The 27574-nt window shown below is 33.8% G+C and overlaps 2 protein-coding genes across 3 annotated transcripts in view; one reads left to right on the top strand and one right to left on the bottom strand.

Annotated features, from left to right (window-relative positions):
* The window catches only part of LOC118193336 (uncharacterized), a 309458-nt gene that overhangs the window by 107250 nt on the left and 174634 nt on the right, over positions 1 to 27574 (top strand). The window lies entirely within an intron of this gene.
* Positions 14184 to 16190, bottom strand: LOC146998520 (uncharacterized). Its single transcript, XM_085810202.1, has 2 exons — positions 15343 to 16190; positions 14184 to 15106 (listed from the first exon to the last, which is right to left on the bottom strand). Exons 1-2 carry the CDS (start codon positions 16115 to 16117, stop codon positions 14184 to 14186), a joined length of 1698 nt encoding a protein of 565 aa, XP_085666328.1. The 5' UTR covers positions 16118 to 16190.

The following is a 27574-nucleotide window of genomic DNA, read 5'->3' as shown; positions in this document are numbered from 1 at the left end:
AGTTCGTAAATAAGAGCGCAAAATTACATTACATCTATGGGAGTGTATTCGGGACCATTCGCTAGTTCGTCAAATCGAGAGTGTTCGTAAAAACGAACGTCTACTGTAGTAAGTACGTACCTCGCGCTTCTGGACGACGCTGCGCCCAGTATCAGGGACCACTTTATAACGGTACTCCTTTATAGAGGTGCTAGCATCTTAACGCAAGTCATGGAAACGATAAAGATTTTCATAAAGATGCCCGCAACTTTATGCAGATCAGTTTTTAGCTTCGAAAAAAGCAGCCTTCATAAAGGTGATGCGAGCACGTTCATGCCGCGTGTCACGCGATTAGAATTTTCATATACTTTGCTAATTGTTAGGAAACTGGAACACTACTTACTAACCTTCATAAAGGTATCCTTATGAAGGCTTCTGTCTTTCCGAACGCGGTTCATTTTATATAAAGGTACCGGCATCTTCATGACGAGGCACCTTTGAGACCCTATCAACGATAGTACAGAGTTCCATTTCGCACAGCATTTCGTCTTGCATTCAAAAGCTTGCTGTAACAGATTCACGGTCAATTGGGTGAATTAAGTTACGTTAAGGCAATGTGCCTCAATGGGGCCTCTTCGTGTAGGACTTCTTATAAAAGCTGGCCCGTATTCATGTTACACATGACTAAAATTATGAAAACACCTATGCAGCCAACCCCTTCGCCTGAACCCGTATCAAAATACAAACATTCGGCAGTCTTCAGCACTCAGCCATCGGTGAAATGACTCCTGAACGGAATTCGTATTGTTTGCAATTCCAACTGCCCGTCAATATTACAGTCTTGGTGTAAAGCGAGATACAGAAACTATTCACCGAGTGTGCTTCAAAACTCTGTAGGCGGAGGTCGACTCGGTCGACGTACAGTTAGAATTAGGAAAGCAGTTAACAGACAATTACTACCCTCATTTCTGAGCGTAATACTGCATCTGTGCAATGTGATCATCTTATAGAAGCCATGTAAAGAAAGCATTTCATGATAGCAGTATCACAAAACAAATGAAAATGCGGCTAAAGTGTCTTATCTCATACAAGATAGCATAGCCTCTCATGAAAAAAAAAAAAAAAAAAAAAAAAAAAAAAAAATGCATTTCAAACATATGCAGAAACCACAGGGTTTTCAATGATAATAGATGAAAGGACACATATCACAAGTTCTCGTTATTGATATTAGATACTTTGATATCCAAAAACTTAATATTGTAGATGTGTTACTTGACACTGCTTGTATCGGAAACGGCTCTCCAGAAGGACTTCGTTAAGCTATAAAACATCTTTCGTAGAAAACTATAAAACATCTTTCATAGAAAAAAGTTCCAGTAAGTGATGTTTTTGGCTTCGGAAGTGACATTTGTGCCACTCTTATGTGTACTAAAAACGGAACCAGTCATTCCTAAAAACGTAGGTACCATCAGCATTAACATGGGGTATGTTTGCCATTCTTCTGCCTTATGTACTAATCATTAAGGTATAAAGTATTTGGCCCGCCTTCTTAACTTGCCTTCATGGTGTAATGGTCAGCACGCTCGGCAAGTACTGATAGGTACGTGGTTCGAGTCTCTGCGAGGGTATTGCACAGTTTTCACATTTCCTGCTTCGAAAAACCTAATGTCTCTACCAAACGTACTACCATCCTATCTAAATATGTTTAAAAAAGATAATTCTAATTATTCACCTTAGTAGTAAATCTTTTCTCCTTAGTAGCCAAAGATTAAAATTTCAAGATATTATAGATACTGGTAAGCATAAAATTCCCACCATTAGCACAAACAGGTTGCTTATTCCATGGCTTGGTTTGGTTTATTTCATTATTGCAAAGCATGCTATGGTTATCTGTGTATGGGTAAGGAATGGTACGATTCCCGGCGAAGGCGTTGCTAATTTTTCATCTTGCCTGATTCCAAAAATACCTAATGTCTCTATAAGATGAATAATATTAAATATGAGATATTATTTAAGTTTACGATTAGTCTAACTATTTACTTCACTCTTCGGCTAGCGTAGAAAGAATTGCCTCCCAAGTGAAACCATACAAAAGCAAAAGCCACAAACTCACTTAAACCAGAAACTGTGAAAGATTAACTAATAGCAAAACAGACAATAAATAGATCTAATCAAAGTTCTACATGCGAAAACCTAAATTAAAATTGATAAAAGTAGTCAAACAAGGAACTTGTCATTATTGACAGATTTGAAAAACATTGGAAAAAATTGAAAGAGCTTGTATGTAGAGGGAACTGATGGGATGAAAATTTCGATTACAATTAAATAAAATATAGTTATTTGAGTTAAGTTTATCTTATTTGTGTTGCCATACTATATTAGGAAAACTAGGTTTTTTTTTCTGGCTTTATTTAAGTTGAAACATATTTTTTTTTTTAAATTTATGATTGGCATATGGCAGACAGCAGTTTTATAATCTACTCTGACCTTATTTGGAAACTTTAGAGTTAATTTACTATTAATAGTTTGTTTTTATTTTATAATAGTTTGATAATATTAACGGAGGTGTTGATCATAATAAGCCAATATATTTTCTGTGTTTTCGTATGTAACCTAGCGAGACTTTGGCATATCGATAACAATAAACGAATGATAAAATTAACCGCGATCACATAAGCGGCATCTACTTTACTTAAATCTTAAAGCACGGGAGTGGCCAGATGGGTAAAACCGCTGAATACTGGTCATTCGGTCTTGAATTCAAGACTCGGTGAAACGGGTTGGCTGCATGGGCTATTTTCCTGGTTTTTCTTATATGTAACTTCAGTTTTTATGTAACTTCAAGCATGTACTTGTAATACTTAGGCATGTATTTGCATATGTAACTTCAGACAATTTACATTAAAACGTCCTCCACGAAGAAATCTCTTCCTTTAAGCAGATAGTCCATAATTTATTCGAATGCTACAACTTAAAAATTAATACCTTTATTCTGTTTTTAATAATATCTCTAATTGATATAACTTATGATACATATAATAATTTATATAATTTTTAATATATCTATTTGAAACTTTTATAAATAATCGTTTGCCACCGCTTGCAACGGATTTGTTATGACTGTTAGACAGTGCTTTTTACTTCCGTTTTTTGTTCAGGGTGAAATAAATCGATTCTAAAATATAGCAATTAGCTTTAGTGGTAATCTTGCATCATTTCCTCCTGCTAATTTATCAGCTGCGATTGTTCAGAGAACAAACAGAAAATGAAATCTGGTTTTTATCTTGTGCAAATCTTTCAACAACAGTTAGATTTCTCCATCCATTCACTCTATGTTAACCCCGAGAGTTATTTTAAACTCGATATTGAACAGGCTTTGAGTTTAAAAAAATAACAAGTCGTAGACCTGAGTACTCTTGTATTTATAATAGCGTCCTTCTACTGAAATGATAAATGGAAGTTGCATTTGTCAGAAAGCTATAGAGCATAGATTTCAGCCCATTATCAGTTGCTTACTAGTTAGATAACTCGAGAAGCTAAAGGGAATGTATTTATTATTTTTTAAATATTCTTTTGTTTTATCTTGTTTCATTTGTTATTTCCTGATACAGAAGAAGATTTCCGAATGAAATGTTTACGATGTAATATTTGGGATTACAGCTTAAAAAAATAAGCAAGGGTTATTTCAAAATAGTACTTCTAAGTCCAAATGGGCTTTGTCCCTGAGGGGCTATTCTTTTCGTTTTGCGATTTTGCGTCGAATCACTCTGAATGTCCGTTTCACTTTTCGGACTGTTGCCACCAAATATTATCGCCCTGTATTATATTTGAAGACTTTAAATAAGGAAGAATCTGCATAAATGTATGTATGTCTCTCGCATTGTGATAAGACAACGGTACCTAGAGCCATCCAATTTTGAATGACGTAATCCTCCACCGAATATGGGCATCTGTAAGCCCTAATTTGGAATTTGGAATTTGTTTTATTATCGATTTCATATTTTGTAAAACTTTAACGAGTTTTTTATTAACAAACTCAAGGATTTCAAAGTAAGCAACGCAACGTTGTACAAAAACTTTTTTATCTCCAACGCGTGAGACTGTGTATCGGAAATTCTAAAAATATGCTCAATTTAAAATTATTTTGCGATATTGCTCTTGAACTGAATTTGTGCGAAGAACATGATATTTAATTTTAAAAAAAAGGTAACACACAAAATGTTAAGAAAACGCCCCCTTTAGACGTAATTTAAAATCTGAAACCTTTGAGTTTTTTTTTTTTTTTTAATTTATTTATTTTAAATTGTTTTAGAAATAGTTGTGTGGCTAGGACAAGATATGTTTACAGAAAATTTTTTCATTTTTAGATTTTTGTGACTTAAAATGGATTAAGAATTAATGAGAATACTGTAAAGCAGAGTTCCTTAAACTTTTTGCTGTGGAGACTCCATAATATTTACGAAAATTTTGTGGGAGCCCTTAAGCATTGCGCAAATCCGACACATTCGTGAGTGAAACTATCAGTTTCTTCACTTGTACTGTAATATACTATTGCAGTTTTAGGGTATTAACTTTAATTTTAAAAATAAAATGAACGTTTTTATTATAAAAATATGCGTCGAAACTTTTAAGTTTTTTCTTTGTCTGTACTTTCTTATCTTTATCTATTTTCCGATACATTATGTAAAAATATTTAGTAATTGTAAAATTATTGTAATAAGTTCAAGAAATATCAAAATTGGTAAAATTTTGGCGACCCTCTACTGCATGTCCCACGAACCACAGTTTAAGAAACTCTGCTGTAAAGTATTCATATGAAGCAATAAATTCAGAAGTCTATTTTTAGTACTTCGGTATTATCGTAATCACCTTGGTAGAAATCGCCATCGGACATCGCTAGTGGTTTTTGAGGCATCAGCCGCTAGAATCTCTAGTTGGCGCTGTGCTGTGAGGCCTTTGGCTGGAAATAGAAGAATAGGCGCTTTGGGGCGACTTAGATTAGTATCTAAGTGAAACAAACATTAAAATTTGCTATATGAGAAATGCATAATAAAGTTGAAACTTAATAAACATAGATGAAGTAAATTATATATCAAGAAATTGTATTCTTGCGAAAAGGATTTGAAAATTATTTGCGAAGTAAATGCGTTAATACTAGAATAATGAAAATGCGTTGATAGAAATAATATGGGTTCAAGTAAGGTACAGCAAAGTCCTATTCCCGCTTTGGAAAATTCATAACAAAAGTCCTAATACTCTGCCATTTAAACCACAGTCTTTGGTCTAATATCTATTGCTTTGATGAGATTTATTAACTATGAGCAGGGAGAAAAACGAGGTTATTGAACTTTTGGCCTGCGTTGGCGAAGTTTAATATTCAGGGTTATGATGAGTAAAACAAGGACGCTTGAATGGATGCACAATTGTTAGATCATAGTTTGCGAGTTGTGCTATATGATGATGTCCTGAATTTTGTACACTTCTGAAGAAATTAAGCGCGGTCATCAGTAAATAATCTTGGGCATTAGGAATTTTTAAACCCTGATGTAGCTGTTGATTTCTGACAAAGCTCGGTGAATTTGTTAGGCTACTAAGGATTTTATTTTGGAGGACGATGGTCTTGAGAAATCGCCAAACTTTAGCAACCGTGCGCATTACAATGCTTTAGGTAAGCATATCGATAACCGTAAGTTTGAATAAGCAATGTCGCGAGTTTCGTACATACTGTTTTGGTTGTATAAAAAGCTCTAAAAGCAACTTACAAGATTTTTGGTCTTCAGCTGAATTTTGAAATATGCACTTGTAGGATCTGCCTGCAAACGAAGAAAATTCTGTGAAATTCTTGCAGGAATATAATATTTTGCCACAAAAGCAGGAACGTTCAGATTCGCATTTGATGATGATGTATTTTGGAAAACAAACTTTCTTGGAAATTCAAATTATAACGAACGCTTTGACATTTGACTCTGTAACTGGTTCGAGAATAATGGTCTGCCATTTTCTACAGAAATCAGATTTATATACTGCTGGACCTAAAGAATCAATGGGTGTTGAATTTTGCTTGACGAGTTAAAAATGGCCGATAAAATTGTTGTAGAATGGAATAATTACTTGCGGGAGATACCATTTGTAAGTAATTTTATAAATTGTTTTCCAGGATAAATATCGAACTAAAATTAAGATATGTACCTAATAACATATATGATATGACATAAATAGCTTTCTCCAATTTGAAATTACCATTATTTTTCTTCTTCGCCAAATTGCGTCAGGTTGGTTGCGATAATACCAAACTATATGTTTCTACTCTGCATATTGTCAAAAGAGAGTATTAAAATGAATTCGCATATAAAACTGAATTTAGTATTTTGTATTTTAAATAGCTATATAGACCCGACAAAGATTAAATGCATGAAGCTACTAATTTCTTCAGCGTTTGATTATAATAAAGTGTGCCTGCGTATATGTTTTCATATTCACTTTTCAAGTGCGATGTAAAAAGCTGTCAATTTTCAGTTGAGAATACTGTACGAAGCTATTAGTTAAAAAGAAAGAACAATAAACTCTGCTGTGGCGGCCACTTCTGAAAATGACCATTATGATATTTCTGAGAGTGTAAACATCGGTATTGAACATCACCTTTCTAAAACGAGTCTCGGCTAATCTTTAGAATATGGTAACTGGTAGTTTGGCGACATTTTGGAGGCGATAAAGGTTTACCTGGGACTTTGGTAATAATGTGAGCAGTACTCAGTTCCGATTACGCATTATTTTGTGTGAGGGAAATGAGAGATCATGGGATATGTGATGTTAATGGACGAATTACGGTTCTTTAATCGGGAAAGGGGGGAAATCGGGAAAAAATCTGGAAATTTTGCATTTGACTTTATTCTGTGTTGTGTGAAACAGTGTTCGTTAATTTTTGGATCTCATGGCCCTAACTAAAGTGAATTCGAAATGGGTATTTAGTGCGATTGAAAGGGGTAGTAATAAGTGTTTCTTTAAGGTTGTGCGAGATAGAAGTAAAGATGTTTTATTAAGTTATTTATTTTACCTGGTACCTTGCTGTGAACTATAAGTATGATTTTAAAGATCCTGAAACAGAAATAAGAAAAGTTTATCGGACACGTAATCAAGATTCTGAAGAAGAATAGGTAAGTTAGTATTTTTAATTATTTGAGGATATTATTTTTATGCATTGTTCTAAATGTAAGGTGGAAGTAAAGTAATTTGCGTAAACGTGCATGGAAATAATTTAAATATTTGACACTAAGTATTTGTAACCATTTGTAATGTTTGCGGTATGAATTAGTTAGTGACGTTTGTAATATAATAGATAATGTAGAGGTAAAAGTTTTTGGATATTTTATTCATTTTATACGGGGAAATGTTCATATTTGGAAAGGGTATATACTTTTTCGCGATCAGGTAATTTCATATATGTTCTTTTTACCGTGTTTAAAGATTCAGAAAATTGTTATGCATTTTCGTGAAATTTTTCTAATTTATGAGAAAAAAGCAGTGTACATGGATATAGTGAAGAGTGTGCGCAATGCCATTTTTGTGCAATTCCGGGATGTTTTTTTAAGTAAAAATAAGTCGACGTGTACACGGTTTAGTGATATTTTAATTAAATGATAGTTATTTTGTGAATTTTATGTTTGTAGGAATTTGGTATACGTTTAAGTTGAAGTAAACGTGCATGGAAATAATTTAAATATTTGAAACTAAGTATTTGCAACCATTCTTAATGTTTTCGTTATAAATTCATTGGTGACGTTTATAATAGATAATTTAGAGGTAAAAGTTTTTGGATATTTTATTTATTTTATACGTGGAAATGTTCATATTTGGAAAGGGTATATACTTTTTTGCAGTCAGGTAATTTCATATATGTTCTTTTTACCGGGTTTAAAGATTCAGAAAATTGTCATGTATTTTCGTGAAATTTTTCTAATTTATGAGAAAAAAGCAGTGTACATGGATATAGTGAAGAGTGTGCGCAATGCCATTTTTGTGTAATTCTGGGATGTTTTTTTAAGTAAAAATAAGTCGGCGTGTACATGGTTTATGTGTATGTGTTATTTTGAAAAACGCGTAAGGAGTATGGTATTGTGCACTTTTTCCCAATTTTGCAGTGAATATTTGTCATGATTAAGCAGTTTTGTTAGATAAAATTTCTAGCATAAGTGTAATTCGGCTAGTAGATTGTTGGAAGAAGTGTTCAGTAGATAAAAAGAAAAGAAACATGTCTTTACTTTGTGAAGACAAAATGGCGGCGGAAAAAAAAAAAAATAGAGGTTTGCTGTAGGAGAGTTGGTCGCCAAATTTTCGCCAAAAAAACGCCAAGTTACCATAATGTAAAGATCAACCCGAGTCTCTTCTAAAATGCCCGCGAATCTAGCAGATACCGTCAAAATAGATATACAGAAGATATATTTATCTCAATGTATTGGGCAAATGTTAGGGCAATATCCAGATACAATGGGAGTTTCGTATGTAACGGGGGAGAAATTATGCTCCAGGGGGGATGCAGAAGATTTCCTTTAGAAGATCAACCACACTCAGTGCACGATGTAATGGTGAGCATATTTTTTGTCTGAAATGGCAACGTCAACACACAGTCGCGTTTGGGATCCCTCTGCACATGTCAAAATCACATTGTGTAGCTGATGTTTTTCTCTGTTGAAGAAGGATCGCATTTTCTGCCCCCTTAAAATCCGTAGACCATTTTTATAAAGCCGATTTGCCATTCAGTGGTCTAACTTGTTTCGTGAGATACAAGATTTTCGTGTTACTATGAGATACCGAACAATGTTGTTAAATTTTGCCTTTTCGCATCTTGAAAATATAGATATTACTCATATGCAGGACGGAGCACCCTTTCACTGTGTAATTATAGCCCAACAAACCTACTGTAGAACAATGTTGCCATATCATATTTTGCAAACCTGCTACTTTTAACAAGCTTGTGCTACTGATATTTATGTTTGTGCGATTCTTCGAATTTTTTGCTGTTCTATCATTTGCTTGTGATACTTTTTGCTGCATTAAACTTTTTTTATGTATCATAAAATTCATATATGTTAACATAATGTATCTATTAAAATCAGTTTATAATAAAAAAGCAATTATTTATTTAGGCTTAAATAAAAGTAGGAAATTGACAATACTGAAATCATGTGCACTCGATTTTCCAATGGTATTGTTTTTATGTGTTTGATAGATTGATTGCCTTGTTTAATATTTTGGTTATCTGTGAGTAGGATTCAGAAGTTTAAGTCAGATTATAGTTACTGTGTCAAAGTGTGAATTACGAGAAACAAAAAAATTCATCAGAAAGAATATCTTAAAATATACTTGGCATAATATACCCGTGTTTGAAAATTAACTAGAGTCAATGAAAACTGATATGTTAGAAGCTTATTGCAAGTTATATAAATGTGGACTTACCCACACATTAACGAAAATAAACTGCCAATAAAAAGAATTAGGGCAACAGTGCTAGAAATCCAAACGCAAGAAAGCACCTAACAATGGATATGAGCAAATTATCTAAAAGATAACAACGTAAATTAATAAAAACTTGTTAACTAGAGCAATGAAATTTCAAACAATGGAAAATTAGCGATATAGTTGTAAGATTTTCGTCAAAATTAATACGCATAAGAACGACCAAAAATTGAATTACATTCTGTAACTTACGGGATATACGAAGATTGAATTTGTGTTGACGTCAGATATCATGTGAGGTCACGTACCTATAGCTTCACAGAAAATTGTGTGATCGCCGACGTCACGGTATATTTTTTGCTACTTTAGCTCAAAAATTTCTGCGAACACTGCTACAGCATTTCACCGAAGACCGAATGATTAATTGAATTTTTTTAGCTAAGTGGCCATTTTGATTCTCTTGGTGCATTTAAAAAGTAGAATGCACCAAGAATACGAGATAATTTAGCCATTTTGAAGAATCGAATAATAATACAAAGCATGAATCTGCTTTTCGCTGCTGAAAATACTCTGAAGGTTTAGGAACATATGCAAAGGAAACACATTTAAGAAAAATCTACAGATAACGTTAAAGTGAAGACGAATGTGAAATGTAAACTTTTTCTTAGTTGCAACTCATTTCATTCCGAAAACATATCCTCCTGCCTCTAGTTTTCTCCCATTTCCGTAGCTGCAAAATTCTAAAATCTCCCCCCCCCCTTTTTTTTTAAAGAAATCAAGGCTATGGATTACAGAATATTTTACATCAAATATGTTTAGATTTAGTTTAGTAGATTTTTGGCTGTAGAGCTTTGTAAACATATTCTTTTATTATTATTATGGCCTGTCAGTAATTATATACCCCCGCTTGTCTCTTATTACAGAAATAATTATAATTAAAATACGTATTTAAATCTTAAATACGTATTTAAATGACTTAAATATGTATTTTTGAATTCTGTGAGGTTCTTGTAATGGTAACTAGTGATTCTTCCTGTAAGACTAGTAACTTCTGTTTTCGAAAATCTCTGACTACAGCTAAAAGAATGTTTGCAACTCGCTTAGACATTTAAGTCAGTTCAGATTCGCTTTGGCAACGGAACAAAACTTTTCTTACGTCATTTGGAATCCCACATTACGAAATTTGGTGGAATCCATGTAATCCCTCTTCTCTACATCACGTTAGCAAAATCTTCAAATGTAAACGTAAGAAGAATAATTAGAGTAATAAAGAAAAGTAAATAAAAACTGTATCAAATAAATGAATAAACTCTAAATAAAGGAAGAATAATACCGTAATTTTTCTTTCGAAATGTGGTTAACAATTAATATCTCAAACAATATTTCATTCTATAAGGTATTTTCTCTTTCCTTTTCGCGTTCCTTCGTGGTGTAACTGGAAGTAACGCTCGACGCGTTATTTGGGAGGTCCGGAGTTCGAATCTCGGCGAGGGCATTGCAAGTTTCCTGGCTTCAGAGTATAACCTAGTGACTGTAGGTTATAATGAAGCCAGGAAACTGAGAACTAGCCAGGACTAACCTAGTGACTCAACTGCTGTGAAATTTCTTTATGAGCTCTACAAGCTTGAAATTGTGCCGTTTACTGAACCTTATAAATTGCTGTGAATATAATTTTTCGTTTTAATAAATGACCATCTGTAGAGTTGAACCTTCCGATTCAGATTATACCTGTGTTTGTTACTTTTTTTGTCCTTCGGAAGGCTGCTTTCGTTTCAAATTTTTGGGGGGAAATATTTCGCATTAATATAAAATCTCAGAGAAAAAAAAAACAGTATGAAGGCAATGCAACGCGAGACTAATTAGCAGCGCTCAAAGGTTTTACATAGTTACTTCGTTGAAGGGCTAATGTATTTAGTTAAAAATTAAATAAATAAATTTGTAAAGATTAGAGGCGCTGGCAAGGTGTGGTTGGTTTTCTAAAACTTCTGCTCCTTAGGCTGTAACTTTGTAAAGAATATTCGCATTTACTCGTGCGTACGTTCATGGTGTAAATGGTTAGCATATCAAGCTAGTAAATAGAAGATCTGTGCTTTGAATCCCAGCGAGGACACAGCTGAACATTACCGGACTTCTAAAAAAGTAAAAACGCATCTGTAATTTACAAATAATTAAATCTGATAAACTATCATAAATTAAATGTAAGTGAAATTCAACTAAAGTAACGTTTATTTCCCTTTTTTTAATTCATTCGCCAAGTGAAGAAATGTTATTTTAAATATCATACTTCTGTGATACATTGTCATGTTTTATTTATATCCGTAATATTTTTTCCGTCTTTTTATCACCGTTATAGTGAATTATGGGACATGTCCGTTGTGTTTATGATTTGGCATATCATGAGAAATTTTTCCCATAGTCTTCCGTTAATTCAAGCATCGTAGATATAAAATTTAGCTCTTTTTGCGCCCTGTGTTTTCTCCTATTTTAAAACATACTTTAATATTTTGATACAATAATAAAACGTTCGGTGATATGACAGAATTCTATATACAAAAGGAAAAACAGTCAAAGAATTGTAGATCAGCATTCAAATAGTGTGCTAGTTATAAGGAAGCTGAGTCAAAAAATTGTTTATGAAACTTGTATTATATAATTGGAATTAATTAAACTAATTTATGTATGTGCTAAACAAAATAGAGATAATAATTATTTTTTCCCTCCTAGTATAGCTGTTTTCATTCTATGCCATTATAAGCTAAAACAAATTGCATTTTATTTGTCATTTATATGCTCGATAAATGTTTTCTCTTCCATACTCGAAGCGATAACCAGCTGCGTATATTTGTGTCTCATACGAGACAGGTGTTCTTAAAATCCTCTTGCATACAAAAAACATCCTTCTGAAAACAAATTTACCGAAAGATAATTGTGTGTTTATTCAAAATATTCATTTGCCGAGGTCAGGCATTAATTCTTTCCCACTTCTTACCCTCAATAATAGCTGAAGATTATGATTTTACATCGTTTCATAACTTAAAAATCTTAAATAATGTTTTTGGCAGAGTTGTATTCTAAAACCATCCCGTAAAACGGATGAATTCACTTTCATGTTTTCGTCTTTTCATTTGGTACTTTTTACGGGATCCATTAATTACCATAGTACTGAATTGATCTTTCCATTCCTACACTAACGGAGCATACTTCAAAAATCCTTCATAATGCGCAAACGTGGAAATTTCTTAAGAAATAACTACGCAATATCTTTCTTTCTTCGGATTAAACCTATGATCTTAGCATTTGTTTTCTTTGAAACAGCCTTTCAACACATACAACAATCGAGAACGTCAAAAATACATTTCGAAGATTGTAATGGAGTTTCTGGTAAACAATAGTGCAACAGAGGAAACCTTTATCAAGTTTATGTGCATGACCCTGTTTTTGGAGGTTTAACGCAGAACTTTATTCCATGTGTCAGTTTTTGAATTAAGTGCACACACAGCTATTGTTATACTTTTGCTGCCTAAAGAACGTCATTATTATTCAGTAGTAGTATTTCTTTTTTTTAATGCTAAAGCAGTTCAAAGAAAAGTAGTGTATGGTAAAACGTTAAAAGCATTTATACTATTGGAATGAGTCATGGTGATAAGGTGAAACAGAGTATAGAGGAATTTATTAGAAATAATTAATAAATCTTTAGAAGCAAATTCACCAAATAATTTTTATTAAATATGTTTTTAAATGTACAATGAATTTAAGAGTGCACAAATAGTTTATTTTCGATTTCTGTCTTTGAATTGTAACTCTAAAATTTATTTGCATTTAGATTCTTGAAAGCGAAAAATAAGCGGTTACTACCATGTGTCTGAAGAGAATACAGTCTTTAGTACAGCATACAACTACTATCTTATGACGGCAATCGCTACCGTAAGCGCACATACCCATTCGGAACCAATACGTTTACCAAGAATGATTGTGTGGAATTCCTGAAGAAATGTTTGTTTTTTCTTTCCTTCTTTAACTTATGACAGTTAAAAAGCAGAAGATTAAAAAGGAAAAAGGTATCAATAATGCTTCATTAAAAGATTGCAGTTGTATTACCTCTATGCAACTCATTAAATCAACTACTAAAAGCATATTCTTAAGGGGACATGTGACATGTCGACTGGCAAAATGCAACTATTTCGAGACGAAAGTTATTAAGGTATAACTTTTCTCAAAATAAACTTATACACATAATTCTTTTTTTCATTTAAAATGCATAGATTACAGATTATAGAAAACACATAAAATATATATTAAATGCCTAATATTTTTAGAAACCAGTTGTTTAATTTCACTTACCTTTGACGAATCTCATCGGACAATGTGCTAGTTCGGTACACTTTTCTTAAAAAGTACTGCCCCAATCTTCCTCAAATCGAGCATGGTAGTTAAAAATATATCATTTAAGAATAATAAGCAGTATTTTACATTTTACTTAAAAAGAAAAAATATTAAAAATAAATTAGTAAAATGCTTTGAAAAATCACAAAAAAATTAGTATTAAAATATTAATATATCCAATACTAATGCTCGTAAATTTTATATCCTGCATAGTTTCAAAGACATAGTAATGATAAACAACTATGGAAAATTGGCACCTTCCAGGTCGAATAGTTTTCAAGAAAAATGTACCGAAAGTTAAGAAAAACACATTTTGAGAAAAACGAAAAAAAACATTTAAAAACTAATAATTTATAAAAAATATCATTTTAATATTTTCCTGCACCATAATCATCTTGAATTGACATTTCTACATCAAACTGTTTTTGTTTTATAAATTTATTTTTCTTTCTGGCCATTTTAGAAAGCTTTTGGTAAGCGAGCTGGGCCTCACGAATTCTAAGACAATCTATTTTTCTCAGACTCTTTACCATATAAAACCCTGGTTGCATTCCTAATAATTCCATTACTTTACTCCGGCTTTGTACACCATCATTAAAACATATTATGGCATCGAACAAACCCAATTTTAAGGTGATAATACTCACAAAAACAGTTTTTGGTATGCGTATCCAGATGCAATTATTAAAACTTTCATTGGGGTTTTGAGTTCGTCCGTGTAAGCACTTTGACAGCAGTTTTTTGTCAGACAGACTTCTAAACACATTTTTAATGGCTAGTAAGACAGGTTCTGGCAAAGAATGTTTATGGACATACATTTTACCAGCTGATATGGCTTTATTGTAGCCACACCAAGAATCATCATCTGTAGGGCAAAGACCATGCTGAGGATTTGCGTCTGTGGACAATTTATGGAAATAAATTGCCCACACAGATTTCACCATCTCATCTAATGAAGTATTGATATTGCGACGAATTGCTAAACCGTAATATGTTTGTATTCGCATGATTTCAGCTTCGCTTAAACGCCCACGACCAGAAATCTTCTTGCCATCGGATAGTTTCTCACCCTTTACTTCATTGCAAATAATTTTCAATCTTGAACCCATTCTTTTTTGTACATGGGCAATACACTCTAATTTTTCAATAGTAGTATCAAACCCATAAACGTTTTCTTCACACACTTTTTTGTAGCCTCTTGAATCCCCATCACCTAAGTATTTTACATAACGCACCCCACGTTTAGATTCTGAACGTTGAAAGATTTTCAAAACGCCATCAACATCCATACCTCCGCTGTACCCTTCGGCCCACCAGCGGCCGAGCGGTAAAGACGCTGAACACTGGTAGTTCGGTCTGAGGTTCGAATCCCGCGAACGGGCTGGCTGCATGGGCGTTTTCGTGGTTTTCCCCATGTGTAACGTGTATACGAGCCAGTTTCCCTTAGAAAGTCCTCCACGAAAGGCATCCCTCCCTTTAGGCAGATAGCCCTCGTGTGCTTTGCCATAATTAAATACACCACCACACCACCGCTGTACCCTTCAAAGTTCTTCACACATTCATGGGATGCATGCTGCTTGTTTCTGCATAATGGACAATACTTCGTTAGGCACTCTACATCCATAATTTTTCCATTAAAAACAGAGGTGGCACACACAACACCATTCAGTGAAGAATGACCCCTCTTCTGCCAGGTACCATCAAATGCAGCTGGAATGTCAGCATTTCCACTGTTATCTGCAACTGTTTCTTTAACAGCTTTCAACATGGATTCTTCAGCAATTTCTGATAATACAGGTAACAAAATTTTGTTATACTTCTGAAAGTCACTTGGCGGAGGGGGTAAGTTCATAACAGCGCAGAATGTCTCTGCAGCTTTCTTCCCTTTACCAATGCAACGCATTGCATAAGTAAGGCGTAAATTAACATCATAGCATCTTTTAGATTTTTTAGATGTCATACTACTCGTAGAATATCCACATGCAGTACACAAATACAGTAAACTTACTGCAAGTCCTCTGCGGGAATTACTTTGGTCTATCACATCAAAAGAATCACATTTCCCACAGTTCTTACATTTTGCAAATGCCTTCAATAAATGCAATAATGTTTCTGTTTCAATTATAAAGTTTCTACTCTTCTGAGACTCTAAGAACTCATCTTCGCCATTAACTATGCCGATTTTGTACTCAGATGCACTCATATTTAGGGGAGACTTACTTACATTATGGGTAACATCTTTCACATATGTATGTTGATTTCCGATATATTTTCTCTTCCCGAATGATTTTTTTCTCGGCATTTCCTTATTTAAAACTTTTATTCACTAACATAACACAATAAAACAATCAAAAATAAACACAGAAAGCACGAATTTAAATGAAAAAGAACGAAAAGAATAGCGAAACACAAATTAAACAAAGCCAAGTTGTAAATACGAAATTCGACAATTATCCACCACACAGCTTAGTGAATAAGCCAATTTAAAAACGTGTTGCCAAATGTCTTTCAAAGAATCATATTCTGACCAAGGAAGTAATAAAAACTGCTAAAACATCTGTATGTGCAAGTGATAATAAACAACGATAAAACATCTGTCCCTTTAAACTTGTGGGCGTGCCAGTGCTTGTTTACATTTTAAACGAGAGATTTCGCCCTTTTAAAATTTCGAAACATGCATAAATTATATATTTTTGGAATCGTCTGAGTCTACTTTATTTTTGTAGCGCAAAATTGAAAATTCGAAAATTCGAAAATTTTTATGTCATATGCCCCCTTAAATTCCTTCGAATGCGAGCTTCTGTTCCTGACACCTCTGCGGAAAGAGTTAAAAGTTTTTTTTTTTTTTTTTTTTTTTTTTTTCTGAATTTCAACGGGAATCATACTACCTTCTATCGAGTAATGTCTTTAGAGATTATAGTATCTTCTATCGAGTAAAAGTCAGAATACGTCGTGTGGCTATACAAATTTTGGCCAGCATACTTGTTGTAGAATTTGGGTGTTTTATAGGTTCCGATGAAGAAGTAACCCTTCCTCTGACACTTTAGATTACAATGAAGGCCTAATTGTAGCCTTTACTTGACGAGGAGCTTTGCCTTTTACATAAAGAGTAGATTAGCGTATAGCTTGTATATTGTATTATATTATAAAATATATGTCTATGATAATGTGATACAAAGGAAACCAAATATAATTAAGAAAAGACGTATACCCTTGTACTTGTATGTAATAAGTACTTGTCATAACAGCTTGTCGTAACAAGTACAACGTAACATTGTACTTTTTACGACATTAAGCTTGTGTCTTCCGTTCGCAAGATTTTGTGCTTTATCTACACTAGCGAGGAAAACTTAAGCAACAATTCTTTTTTTTTAACATACAGTCACATATTTTATTAAAAGGGCTTTTTGCGATGAGTACAATAAAAAGCCAACTCAGTAGAAAAATTATGCATATGCAAATATCAGCACCATGACATCAGAATCATCACGCGCAGTACAAAGCAACATAAAAAAAAAAAAAAAAAAAAAAAGCAAGTGAAAGTGAGATCGTGCATGCAGTACGGCTACAAGAAAACATCAGGACGCCTTTGTACGTGGTAGAAAAGTCGGCAAGCCTGAGGAGGGGCGTAGTTTAACGTCTGCCGCCCAAGAGTTCGGAGTTGATAAAAGCGTTGTTTCACGAGCTTGGAAAGCATTCCAAATGACAGGTATAACTGTAAGAAAAGTTGATGGTGGCCGACCAAGGAAAATCCGGTGACTGATGACCGACATATCGCCCTGCAGGCGAAAAAAGATTGAAACCAGACAGTGGGCAACATTGCTCAGCTCGGAAACCGGACGACAGGTGTTCCGGTTTACTGTCGCCTGGTACTTCATAAACTTCATTAAGTTCTTCATCGACTTCATAAAGGTGGCCTATCCGCCCACTGTCCTGAACGCTGTATACCACTGACAGCAGCCCGTCGGCACCACCGTTTACCGGGTGTAGAGAACACAATGATTGGATTCCTAATAGCGGAGTCACATCCTCTTTACCGATGACAATCGTTTCAGTCTGACAAAAATATTCTCGTCGCCAGTTGATATGGAGAGAGGTAGGGTCACGCTTTGATCCTATTAATATCAGTGAAGTTAAGTTGGTTCTGGAGTGTTTGTATTAGATGGTATTATGATGAACGTCCGGACAGAGCTCCACATTTTGGACAGAACTTCACTTACCGGAGATGGTTACAAAAGTGAAATTACCCTTCTCCGTGTGCGTCCTTTCCGGGTTGCGATGGTCCCGATTTTGTTTTCATGGATGACAATGCACGGCTGCGCAGGACTCATGCTGTTCAGAAGCTCTTGGAAAATTAAGATATCCACAGAATGGATTGGCCAGCGTGCTACCCTGATACATCTCATTGAACATGTGTGGGATACTTTAAGGAGACGCCTGGCAGTGCGATCTTACCCTCCGGACCAAGGCATTTCAGTACCTTTACAATTATATGCAATTACCTCCACTTCTTCGTTAATAAAATTTGAATTGGATAAGGAGAACACCAGAAAACTGAAACACATGCTCCTTGAAAAATGGGAACTCTTACCCCAAAACTGCTATATAATCTAATGTTGAGTATCTACGGACAGTGCGACACAGCCATTGCAGTTAGGGGATGTCATATGCCTTATTCAGGCTGTTTAGTTTGTTCCCTCCTCTTGGTCATACAGTTCGTTGTACTAACACCATTCTGTCAATAAAGCAGGTTTTTTTTTCTCTATTTGTTCTGTACTATTTACGTCCTATTTCTTTCTTTTTTTTTTTTTTTTGTTTGTTTTCGTTTTGTTTGTTTTACTATGCATTCTTTTTCCTTTAAGTACTGCAGTGTGCCTCTGTAAGTATGTTTATGCCTCTTCATGCTTCCCAGCTGAGTTTTTGCGGAATTGCGACCAAAATTAGAAGTATTCCTTAAGTTTTGCACACTAGTGTATTAATACCTTAATCCATCTATGTGTATTCAATACTTTAACTCTCTATACTTCCTTATAGGCGATAAAACTTGCAGCATTTAGGCAGCAGTTTTGACGTAGATATACATTAGAAATATATATAACACTAATAACAAATTGGAAAATAAAATTGTATTGAACATATTTATGTGCATTTTATAGCAGTAAATGACAGAACTAAATAGTAGCTTTATGTAGTTTTATATATTCATTGCATATCTTCTATTTTTTTTTTTTTTTTTTTTTTTCGAAATTTCTAGGTTTCTATTCCAGTTCCAGCTTTCTCTGAGAGTTTTTCGTAATAAATTACTGAAAAATTCTGAGTATAGGTCGACCGCCTCATTCTGGACCATGAGCGCAAACATGCGTGCTCCATTCGGACCGAATTTTTCTCAAAATAGGGTGGAAGAATGGAGACCCTTTTTCCCTTCGAGCATATAAATTCCCTCTTTCTGGAAAAGAGAAGACTTTCACTTGACGTTTCACCTCGCAGCAAGTAATAACACCCCTTTTGGACGAGTCTATATGTTTGGCAGAATGCCAACCAAGGTTGCGTTTGAGACGGTCGACCTATATTAAAAAAATTAAGGGATAAGTCTCCTTAGGTAAAAATGGCCTGCTCAGCTCAAACGTACTGCTTTTCCAGTTGTGCATCATTTATACTAAGTATTTTGTAATTATGCTCAAACTAATTACATTTCTCAAGAAATCGAAACAGCATGTATATGTACAAGAAAACCCCGTATGACATGATCATTAGGCTTCTGTAAAATGTGTTATATGAAACAAAAAAGTAATTTTAAAAATTAGTAAATTGAAAAATTTAAATAAAAATATTTTTTTTTTATTTTGTTCTTTTGAATACTTGCTTTTGTCTAAGAGTTCTTTGTTTGAATCTAAGCACTTGTAAGTTCTACCATTAGAAGGATCGTCACTTAGAAAATTGACTCTTAATTGTTCCAAGCAGAGGCTTAATTAACCATTTCTTCTTTTTCTTTGTGATCTCTTTAATTTTGTCTTGAGCATGATTTATTTAAATTATATTTTAATAATAATAATAATTTAATATAATTAATTTTTTGTTGAGGATATCTCGACGTCTCATTTTCATTATTGAACATATATGGTAGAGCTGTTGATATCTCGACCTCTACCATATTTGTTCAATAATGAAAATTGCCTTGAAATTTCCTCAAACCATATGCGGACGGAACAGTGCTATAGAAAATGATGTGAATGCTATAAAGAGGCATTTCCTGCAGTTTTAAAATTTTGTTGAACCACAACCATATTGTGGAAGAGCTGTGTTATATGGTGTGGGGAGTGTCGCTGTTTATTATTTAAGGCTCTGAAATCCATGAAGTGAAATTCCAAATGCATGTGAATATTGAATGGTCGAATTCATACATCTTTCTTTCTCTGTCTTCCATTCCGGATTAAAGAGCTAATCATTCCTGTTTACTAGCCTATAAGTTTTCCTTGATGGTGTATTTCTTGTTTGTGTAGTTTGTTGCATACTTTTTATTTCACTTTTACGGCGTCCGTAGTAACTTCAACACCACTTCATTTTTTAGTCTCTAGGTCACGGTAGTCGAACTCTTTTAACTCTGAGGTGCGAACTGTGAGGAAGGTTCGCTTCTGCAGACACTGCGATGGGCAGGCTTCCAGACGCAACTTTGTAGCCAACACGTTTCCAGCCAGAAGGTAAATATTTCGGGGCCTCCCTCTCTTACGAAAATAGAAAGGAAGAGGGAAAAGACTGTAAAAACTCCCGGATGTTATTCCCTAGATTGGAAGGGGGTGTGGCATCATTTCCACGCTTTGCGCATTGAACTGTAATATCTGCTAGAAGGGTGTTCCTGCCTATTTTATTTGTTGGTTTGAAATCTTTTTTGAAAGAACAAAGGTTGAATTCAAGTCGTTCTACTTTTAACAAATATTAGTCCGAACAAGGAGTGATTAATTTCGGCCGTTTGCAATTAGCCCAGAGATTAAAATATACAGAACCTCATTTTTTTGCGCTCGGTTTAATTATTGCGAGATAAAGCAAAAATAATGTAAGTAAATATTATGCAAAAATTACGTCAGCGATTATGTACTTTTTCAAATGTATATTATAAAAGAAATATATATGAAAATTAACATTCACAAACATAAAATTTGTGGTAAATCGTCCTGACGTATATAGGTAAAATAGGTTATTTTCTCAGTTAAGTTTCTCAGTTCTCTAATTATCTTTGTTATAAAACATCCGCGTTATTCAGATAAACTATGTTAAACGGGTCAATAAAAAATATACAGAAAGAGAACCATTCTGACGTACTGAAGATGAATATCTAAGCAGATGCAAGAGAATATTGGTACTTCTGGGGATCATCCACACCCCAGCAAAAATCCGTTAATTCATTCGCGACTTTCTGAATTGGCGAAAAATGTTTGTTTTGTTAACCTTTATTGCTCATAGGTAGTATTTTGTTCATAAATAATAATAAAAGAAGACTTTTATAAGCAACAAAGAAATTTATGAGAGAAAAATCTATGTGGCCGATTTTATATTTTTTACAACCGAAGAGGCTTTTCAGTTATTGTCTTGTGACAATTTTTGAAGTATTACTTAATAAATACATTTAAAAATATAATTTCAAATATAAATTGCATAAATTTATATCACTATCCTCGATCAATTATTTACATTCAGTAAACATACTAAGATGATTTCTCCCTCCTTTCCGCATGCCTTCGTGGTGTAATTAGAAGTATACTCGATGCGAGTTCGCGAGGTCTGGAGCTCGAATCATGGCGAGGGCGTTATGGATTTCTTCGGTCTCCTGACATCGAAAAATTCTAAGTGCCACCCCCCGAACTAAAAGGGTGGTGGACGATAATTCGTCATCGCCAGGATTTGGCGATTGGGTCGCCTTATCCCCACTTGCCTTTTAAAAGGGGGAGTATATAAGGTATTTTCTCCCTCCTTTCTGCATGCCTTCGCGGTGTAGTTGGGAGCACACTCGAAGCGTATTCGAGAGGTCCAGATTCGAGTTCCGGGGAGAGTGTTACACATTTTTAACGTCTCCTGCGTCAAAAAAACCTAATGATTCTACAGTACCATTTTTTTAGCTAAATAAAAACATTTTTCATAATTACGAAATGTTTAAATGGCTGTTAAGTATAAGTTTATGACGTCAGCTATGAAAATATTACATTTTTACAAGAAATAATTTAATACTAAAATCAGAAGTGTGGATAATCAGAAAATACCAATACTGTGTTACATTTATGTTTAGATACACCTTTTTAATATGTGAGTATGGTTCTGGTGCATAGTTTTTTATTCGTACGTTTAATTTCGTAATGTTGTTATTTATTGGAAAACCTCTATTTTTTTATCAGGAGATTCTTTCTCTTTGCTTCTGTTTTAACATATACCATGTCTAAGATATATTTTGCCATATTTATTGTAATAAGAGGTCGTTTTTAATTTGGGTTTGGTGTAAATGTGTATACATATTCCGGCATTTGTAGCGTTACTACACAGCCCAAAGCCTTTGAGATATATAGAATTCATTCGACACACGGGCCGGTAGAATTTTTAAGGGCCGTTCACACTGGTTTTTATTTGAGTTAACGGATACATCTGGCACAGTAAATAAGAACCTAAACAATCTCGGGGATCCACGATTCTGTTAATAGTCTGCTTATGAATCTCTTACAAGCAAATTAAAGCGTTGGAGATATATCAGAATAATGTTAAAGAGGTAAAAAAAGCTTCATCCAGTGTTTTAAATGCCCTTTGAAATTCAAAATCAGGAAATTTCTGTCCTAGATTTTATTTAGTTTCGTCTAAAAAATTTTGCAGGTTTTCTCTAAGAAATTAGCCATGTAATCTTATTTGGTGAGTTTTTAATGGTCTACAGCCAAGGGTGAAAAAGTTACTTACAGTTTGTCATCATCATCATCTTAAAATTTATTCTTACCTAGTCTTTATACACAGTTCACTCATTAGAAAAAAAAACGTTCACTGTATATTGAAATGACGCATAGAATGAAGCTGAATTAGGAATTTAAAAAATACAGTTTAAAAAAAAAAAGGTTTTTATACAATAATCTTTTATCATTTAAAATGGATATGATAATCAGTGCACTAAAAGGAGAAAATAATTTACCATATTATTTAATGGGAATAATAAATTAAATAATTCAATTTACAGAATTCATTTACAATTTTATAATGCGAATAATGAAAGCGTTGGTGTCCACAATAAGTTAAAAACGGGTAATGGCTTATAAATTTAACAGCGTTATTAAATTAATACGAAATTAAAAAACTAATGGCTTATGCATTTGACAGTGCAAGTATATTAATAAATTTCGTTATTTAGACGCCCCAATCTTTTATTATTCGTGATATAAAATTGTAGATGAATTCTATAAATTGAACTATTTAGTCTATTAATCTCATTAAATCATTTTTCTCCTTTTAAGGCATTAATTATCATAACAATTTTAAATAAAAGCTTATTGTGTAAAAACCTTTTTTTTTTTTAGCCCAAAGGGAATAAACGAAATTAATAGTCCAGAAGGGCTATTAATTTCGTTTCGGCATTTTGCGTTGAAAACTTTAAATGTGGGTTCACTTTTCAAACTGTTGCCACCAAATATACCTGTATTATATTTAAAGAAATTAAATAATGAAGAATCTGCATAAATGTATGTATGTTTCTCGCATTGTGATAAAACAACGGTACTTAGAGCCATCACACTTTGAATAACGTAAATGATTTCAAAGCGAGCAATTGCAAAACTGTACGGGGAAGGGGGGGGGGAATTATCTCCAGCACGCGAGACCGTGTATCGGATATTCTAAAGATACGCTCATTTAAAAATTATTTTGGGATATTGTTGTTGAACTGAATTTTATGCTTTAGGTGCAAGGAACATGATTAATAAATAAAGTTAACACATAAAACGCTAAATAAAACGCCCCTCTGGGCATAATGTAAAATCTGAAAGCCTTCAGATTTTTATTTTTTTAAGTGTATATTATTTTCTGTTTTTTAATCTCAGTTGCACGTTATCTTTCATCAAATTTTTAGTCATTATTAAAACGCAAGTAATAAATTATAAGGAAATTATAAAATAGATGTAAATAACTTAACATTATTCAGAGAATGACCACGAAAACGCCCATGCAGTCAGCCCTTCGCGGGATTCGAACCTCGGACCGAGCTAGTAGTGGTCAGCGTCTTTACCGCTCGGCCGCTGGTGTTCTTTGAATATAAGAACGATGTTACAACATGCTAGAAGCTTAAATGGGGGGGGGGGATATGTTGCTAATCCGTTATTAAATGCGCCAAGATGACAAATTCAAAAGCAATTTTTTCGCGGAAACGCTTTTTAATATTTCTTAAAAAATGTAGAAAATTGCTCAGTGAACAAGCACTTTTCTTTTATCTACCTTGCTTTATAAGAGAGCAAAAACTTTGTTTTATAATCTGTGAAAAATTCGATACATTTTCAAATTTTGAAATTTTAAAATCGTAAATATTAAATAGTCTTAAAAATTTAGCAATTTTCAGAAATTAAGTTTGAATTTCATTAGAAAGATTTTTTTTTTTCTCTAATCTGTGGTGCAAACTGCAAAATTCTTATATACCTAGTTTCCTCGTTAAACGCAGATATTTGAGAAAAATCGTTTAAACTTTAAATTAAAAAAATCTAAATCGAATTTTGAAAATGCTTCACTACATTGCATCGTCACCGACAAACAGTGTGTGCAAAATTCGAATTCGATAGCTTATGAAGAAGTAGGTTAAAAATCGGTAACAAGATTCTACTCACAGAAAACACCACGAGTGAACTCAATAAAAAGCTACTTTTAACTAGATAAATAAAAAGCTACTTTTAACAATATGCTACTTTTAACTAGATAACTGAATTACCAAGTAGTTCAGAATGGGATGCTCAGTTGTCTCGAACTGCAGGCAGGCCGAATAGACGTTCTGAAAGCAGTTGACGGGCCGAAATTCTTTTAATAAAATAAAGAGTCTTTTTTTTAACAAAATTTTTTCTCTTATATAAATATACAATAATAATAATTACGCAAAAAGAAAAATTTAGATATATATTAATTTTTTGTCTGAAATCTCAAAGTTGGTTACACTTTGATTCTTACACTTCGTAATACAAACGGCTTGTTAATTAAATATTAAATTTTCAGATTAATATGTACTTCAAATAATTCTAATATATTGAATTAACCAAATAAATAATGTGTGTGTGTGATTATGCAAAGCCTCGAGGGCTATCTGCCTAAGGGGAAGGATGCCTTCGTGGAGGATTTTCTAAGGAAAACTGGCTCGTATACACGTTACACATGGGGAAAACCACGAAAACGCCCATGCAGCCAGCCCATTCGCGGGATTCGAACCTCGGACCGAACTACCAGTGTTCAGCGACTTTACCGCTCGGCTGCTGGTGAGCCCTAAATAAATAAATAAAATTACAAAATATTTTCAAGTGCAGAAAAGCTGGACAGTAAATAATGACAACCTATTCTCTTTTATATGCTAATTTTTTTCTCGACGTATCCAAAAAAAGGGATAGATATTTGAATGTAAATAATTATAAACTTCTTTATTTTTATAACAACTTTCAGCTATGACATCTGGTGGCGTTTCGATTTTGATGAAGTTAACCTTGGAAAAACATTATTAAAACCTATATTCATTACTGACTGTGATCGGAGAATTTGTTTCTTTTCTTGTTAATTTTCAGTTGTGAAAAAAAAAAAAAATCTGTTTACATATAAATGTAGTCCCAAACAAAGCGATTATTCTAATGGAAAATGATTCATATATTTATCTTTTGACAAGGATGAATAAAACTGAATCATCAAGTCTGTATCTTCCAATTTTTTTAATAAGATTTATATCGCAGTGTAAAGAGTATACACGGGCCGTGTAAAATTGCTTCGGAGGCGCCATGTGGGCCACCAGTTTTAGACCAGTGCACTAGAAGATCCCCAGCAAAGAAAAATAATCCTTAAGCGTCCCAGTTGCTTTACCACAGGTACAAGATTCTTCCTCAAAAAATATTGTCTATAGAGTTTAGAGAGATACATTGCTGTCGTTTACAGTACAATCGTCCGTAATTATGTCCCATCCTTGAATGATGAAAATGATGGACAAAAGTTGCGTTGGAAGTCAGGGACTCGTTGGAAATCTTTTGCTTCTGACTTTCAATGCATAAGGTTTTTTATTCGTCATGCATTTAAAAATCTAGCTTAAATCCGTGTTCATCCGTACGAAATGCTTTTATTTCATGAAATGTGGTTGCTTTATATTTGAAATAACTTAATGAGCATTAAAAAAGACTTTTATGCTGTGAATAACTTTACGTGTTTGGATTTATTCCTATTGCATATTCCGAACTATCACACTCTTTTGTCTTTAATATCAAAAATATTAAACATTAATATTCAACTGTAATGAAACGAACTACTTACTACATTTATACGATAAATGCATATATTTTCATTATGTATTTAAATACATTATATATTAAAATACAAACTTCTGAGCTTCACAACTGAAGATAGCTGTAGCTGAAGATAGCTACATATATTTTCATTATATATTTATCAAATGGTCCTATTCAGAAATAATGGAGTTAAAATACAAACTTCTGAACTTCACAACTGAAGATAGCTGACGCACAGATGGCAGATCGCAAGTACCTTTGTTGCTCGTGAGGGTTGTGGGGGCGGTAGCAAAAAGTGAAGAATGGGGAAATGCAAGCTCATCGCCGTTTGTAAAGCTCATTGAGCATCTGGCGCAGTTTTATACGGATTCTTGAGATAGTTTTTATACGTGTAAGGGATGATGGAATGATGTTTGTTTATACTGGGGACCCATCTGTCGTGAAACCAGTAATTCCGTTCGTGAAGTCACTAATTCTGATCTCATATATCAAGTTAAGTTGCAACGGTTGGAATGGCAGAATTCAGAGTTTCTCTATTTATCGTGAGATTCAATACATGTTATTAACATGAAAGTGTAAATTTGCATAGCTTAATTGTGCGAAGAGAAGAGAGGTTCTGTGCAGATATTAAAATATATTTATCAATCTATATAATTTTTTTAAATCCAGACAAAACTGTTTTTAAATTTTAAATTTCCTGTTTCGAAAAAAATCTTATTTGAAAAAGAGGGGTAGCAGTAGGTCTCTTAAATACACTCATGTCCATAAATTAAGGATAATGCAAAATCAGGCAAAGGAAGAGTTAGAAGCAAAACAAATTTGACTTATTTGTAAAGCTTATTTATTAAACAAAAGATAAAGAGCAAAAAAAGATGCTATGTGTTTGATATTATTAAAAAAATTAGCGATTTTTCTCCCTGGAGCAAATTACAAAAAACACCTATTTACAAAAAACGAATATTACATGGTTGGTATGATTGTTAATACATTGTATGTCTCCCAGACGATGCAATACAGTCCGTACAACGCCTAGGCATGCTGAATATCAAGTTATCGATCTGATCTTGGGGGATATTACACCACTCAAAAAGCAATGCTCTCCGAAGTTCCGGCAGACATGTAGGAGGAGGATGACGGGCTGAAACTCGTCGGCCAAGCATGTCCCACACGTGCTCTACTGGATTGAAGTCCGGTGAGAATGCTGGCCAGTCCATACGGGTGATAACCTCCGATTGAAGGCATTCGCTTACGATGTTTGCACGGTGAGGACGGACGTTGTCATCCAT

The sequence above is a fragment of the Stegodyphus dumicola genome, chromosome 2 (assembly GCF_044657685.1).
Source record: "Stegodyphus dumicola isolate Sdum_Otavi_A_Nest chromosome 2, ASM4465768v1".
NCBI lineage: Eukaryota > Metazoa > Arthropoda > Arachnida > Araneae > Eresidae > Stegodyphus > Stegodyphus dumicola.
This window is presented reverse-complemented; position numbering and strand designations above follow the sequence as displayed.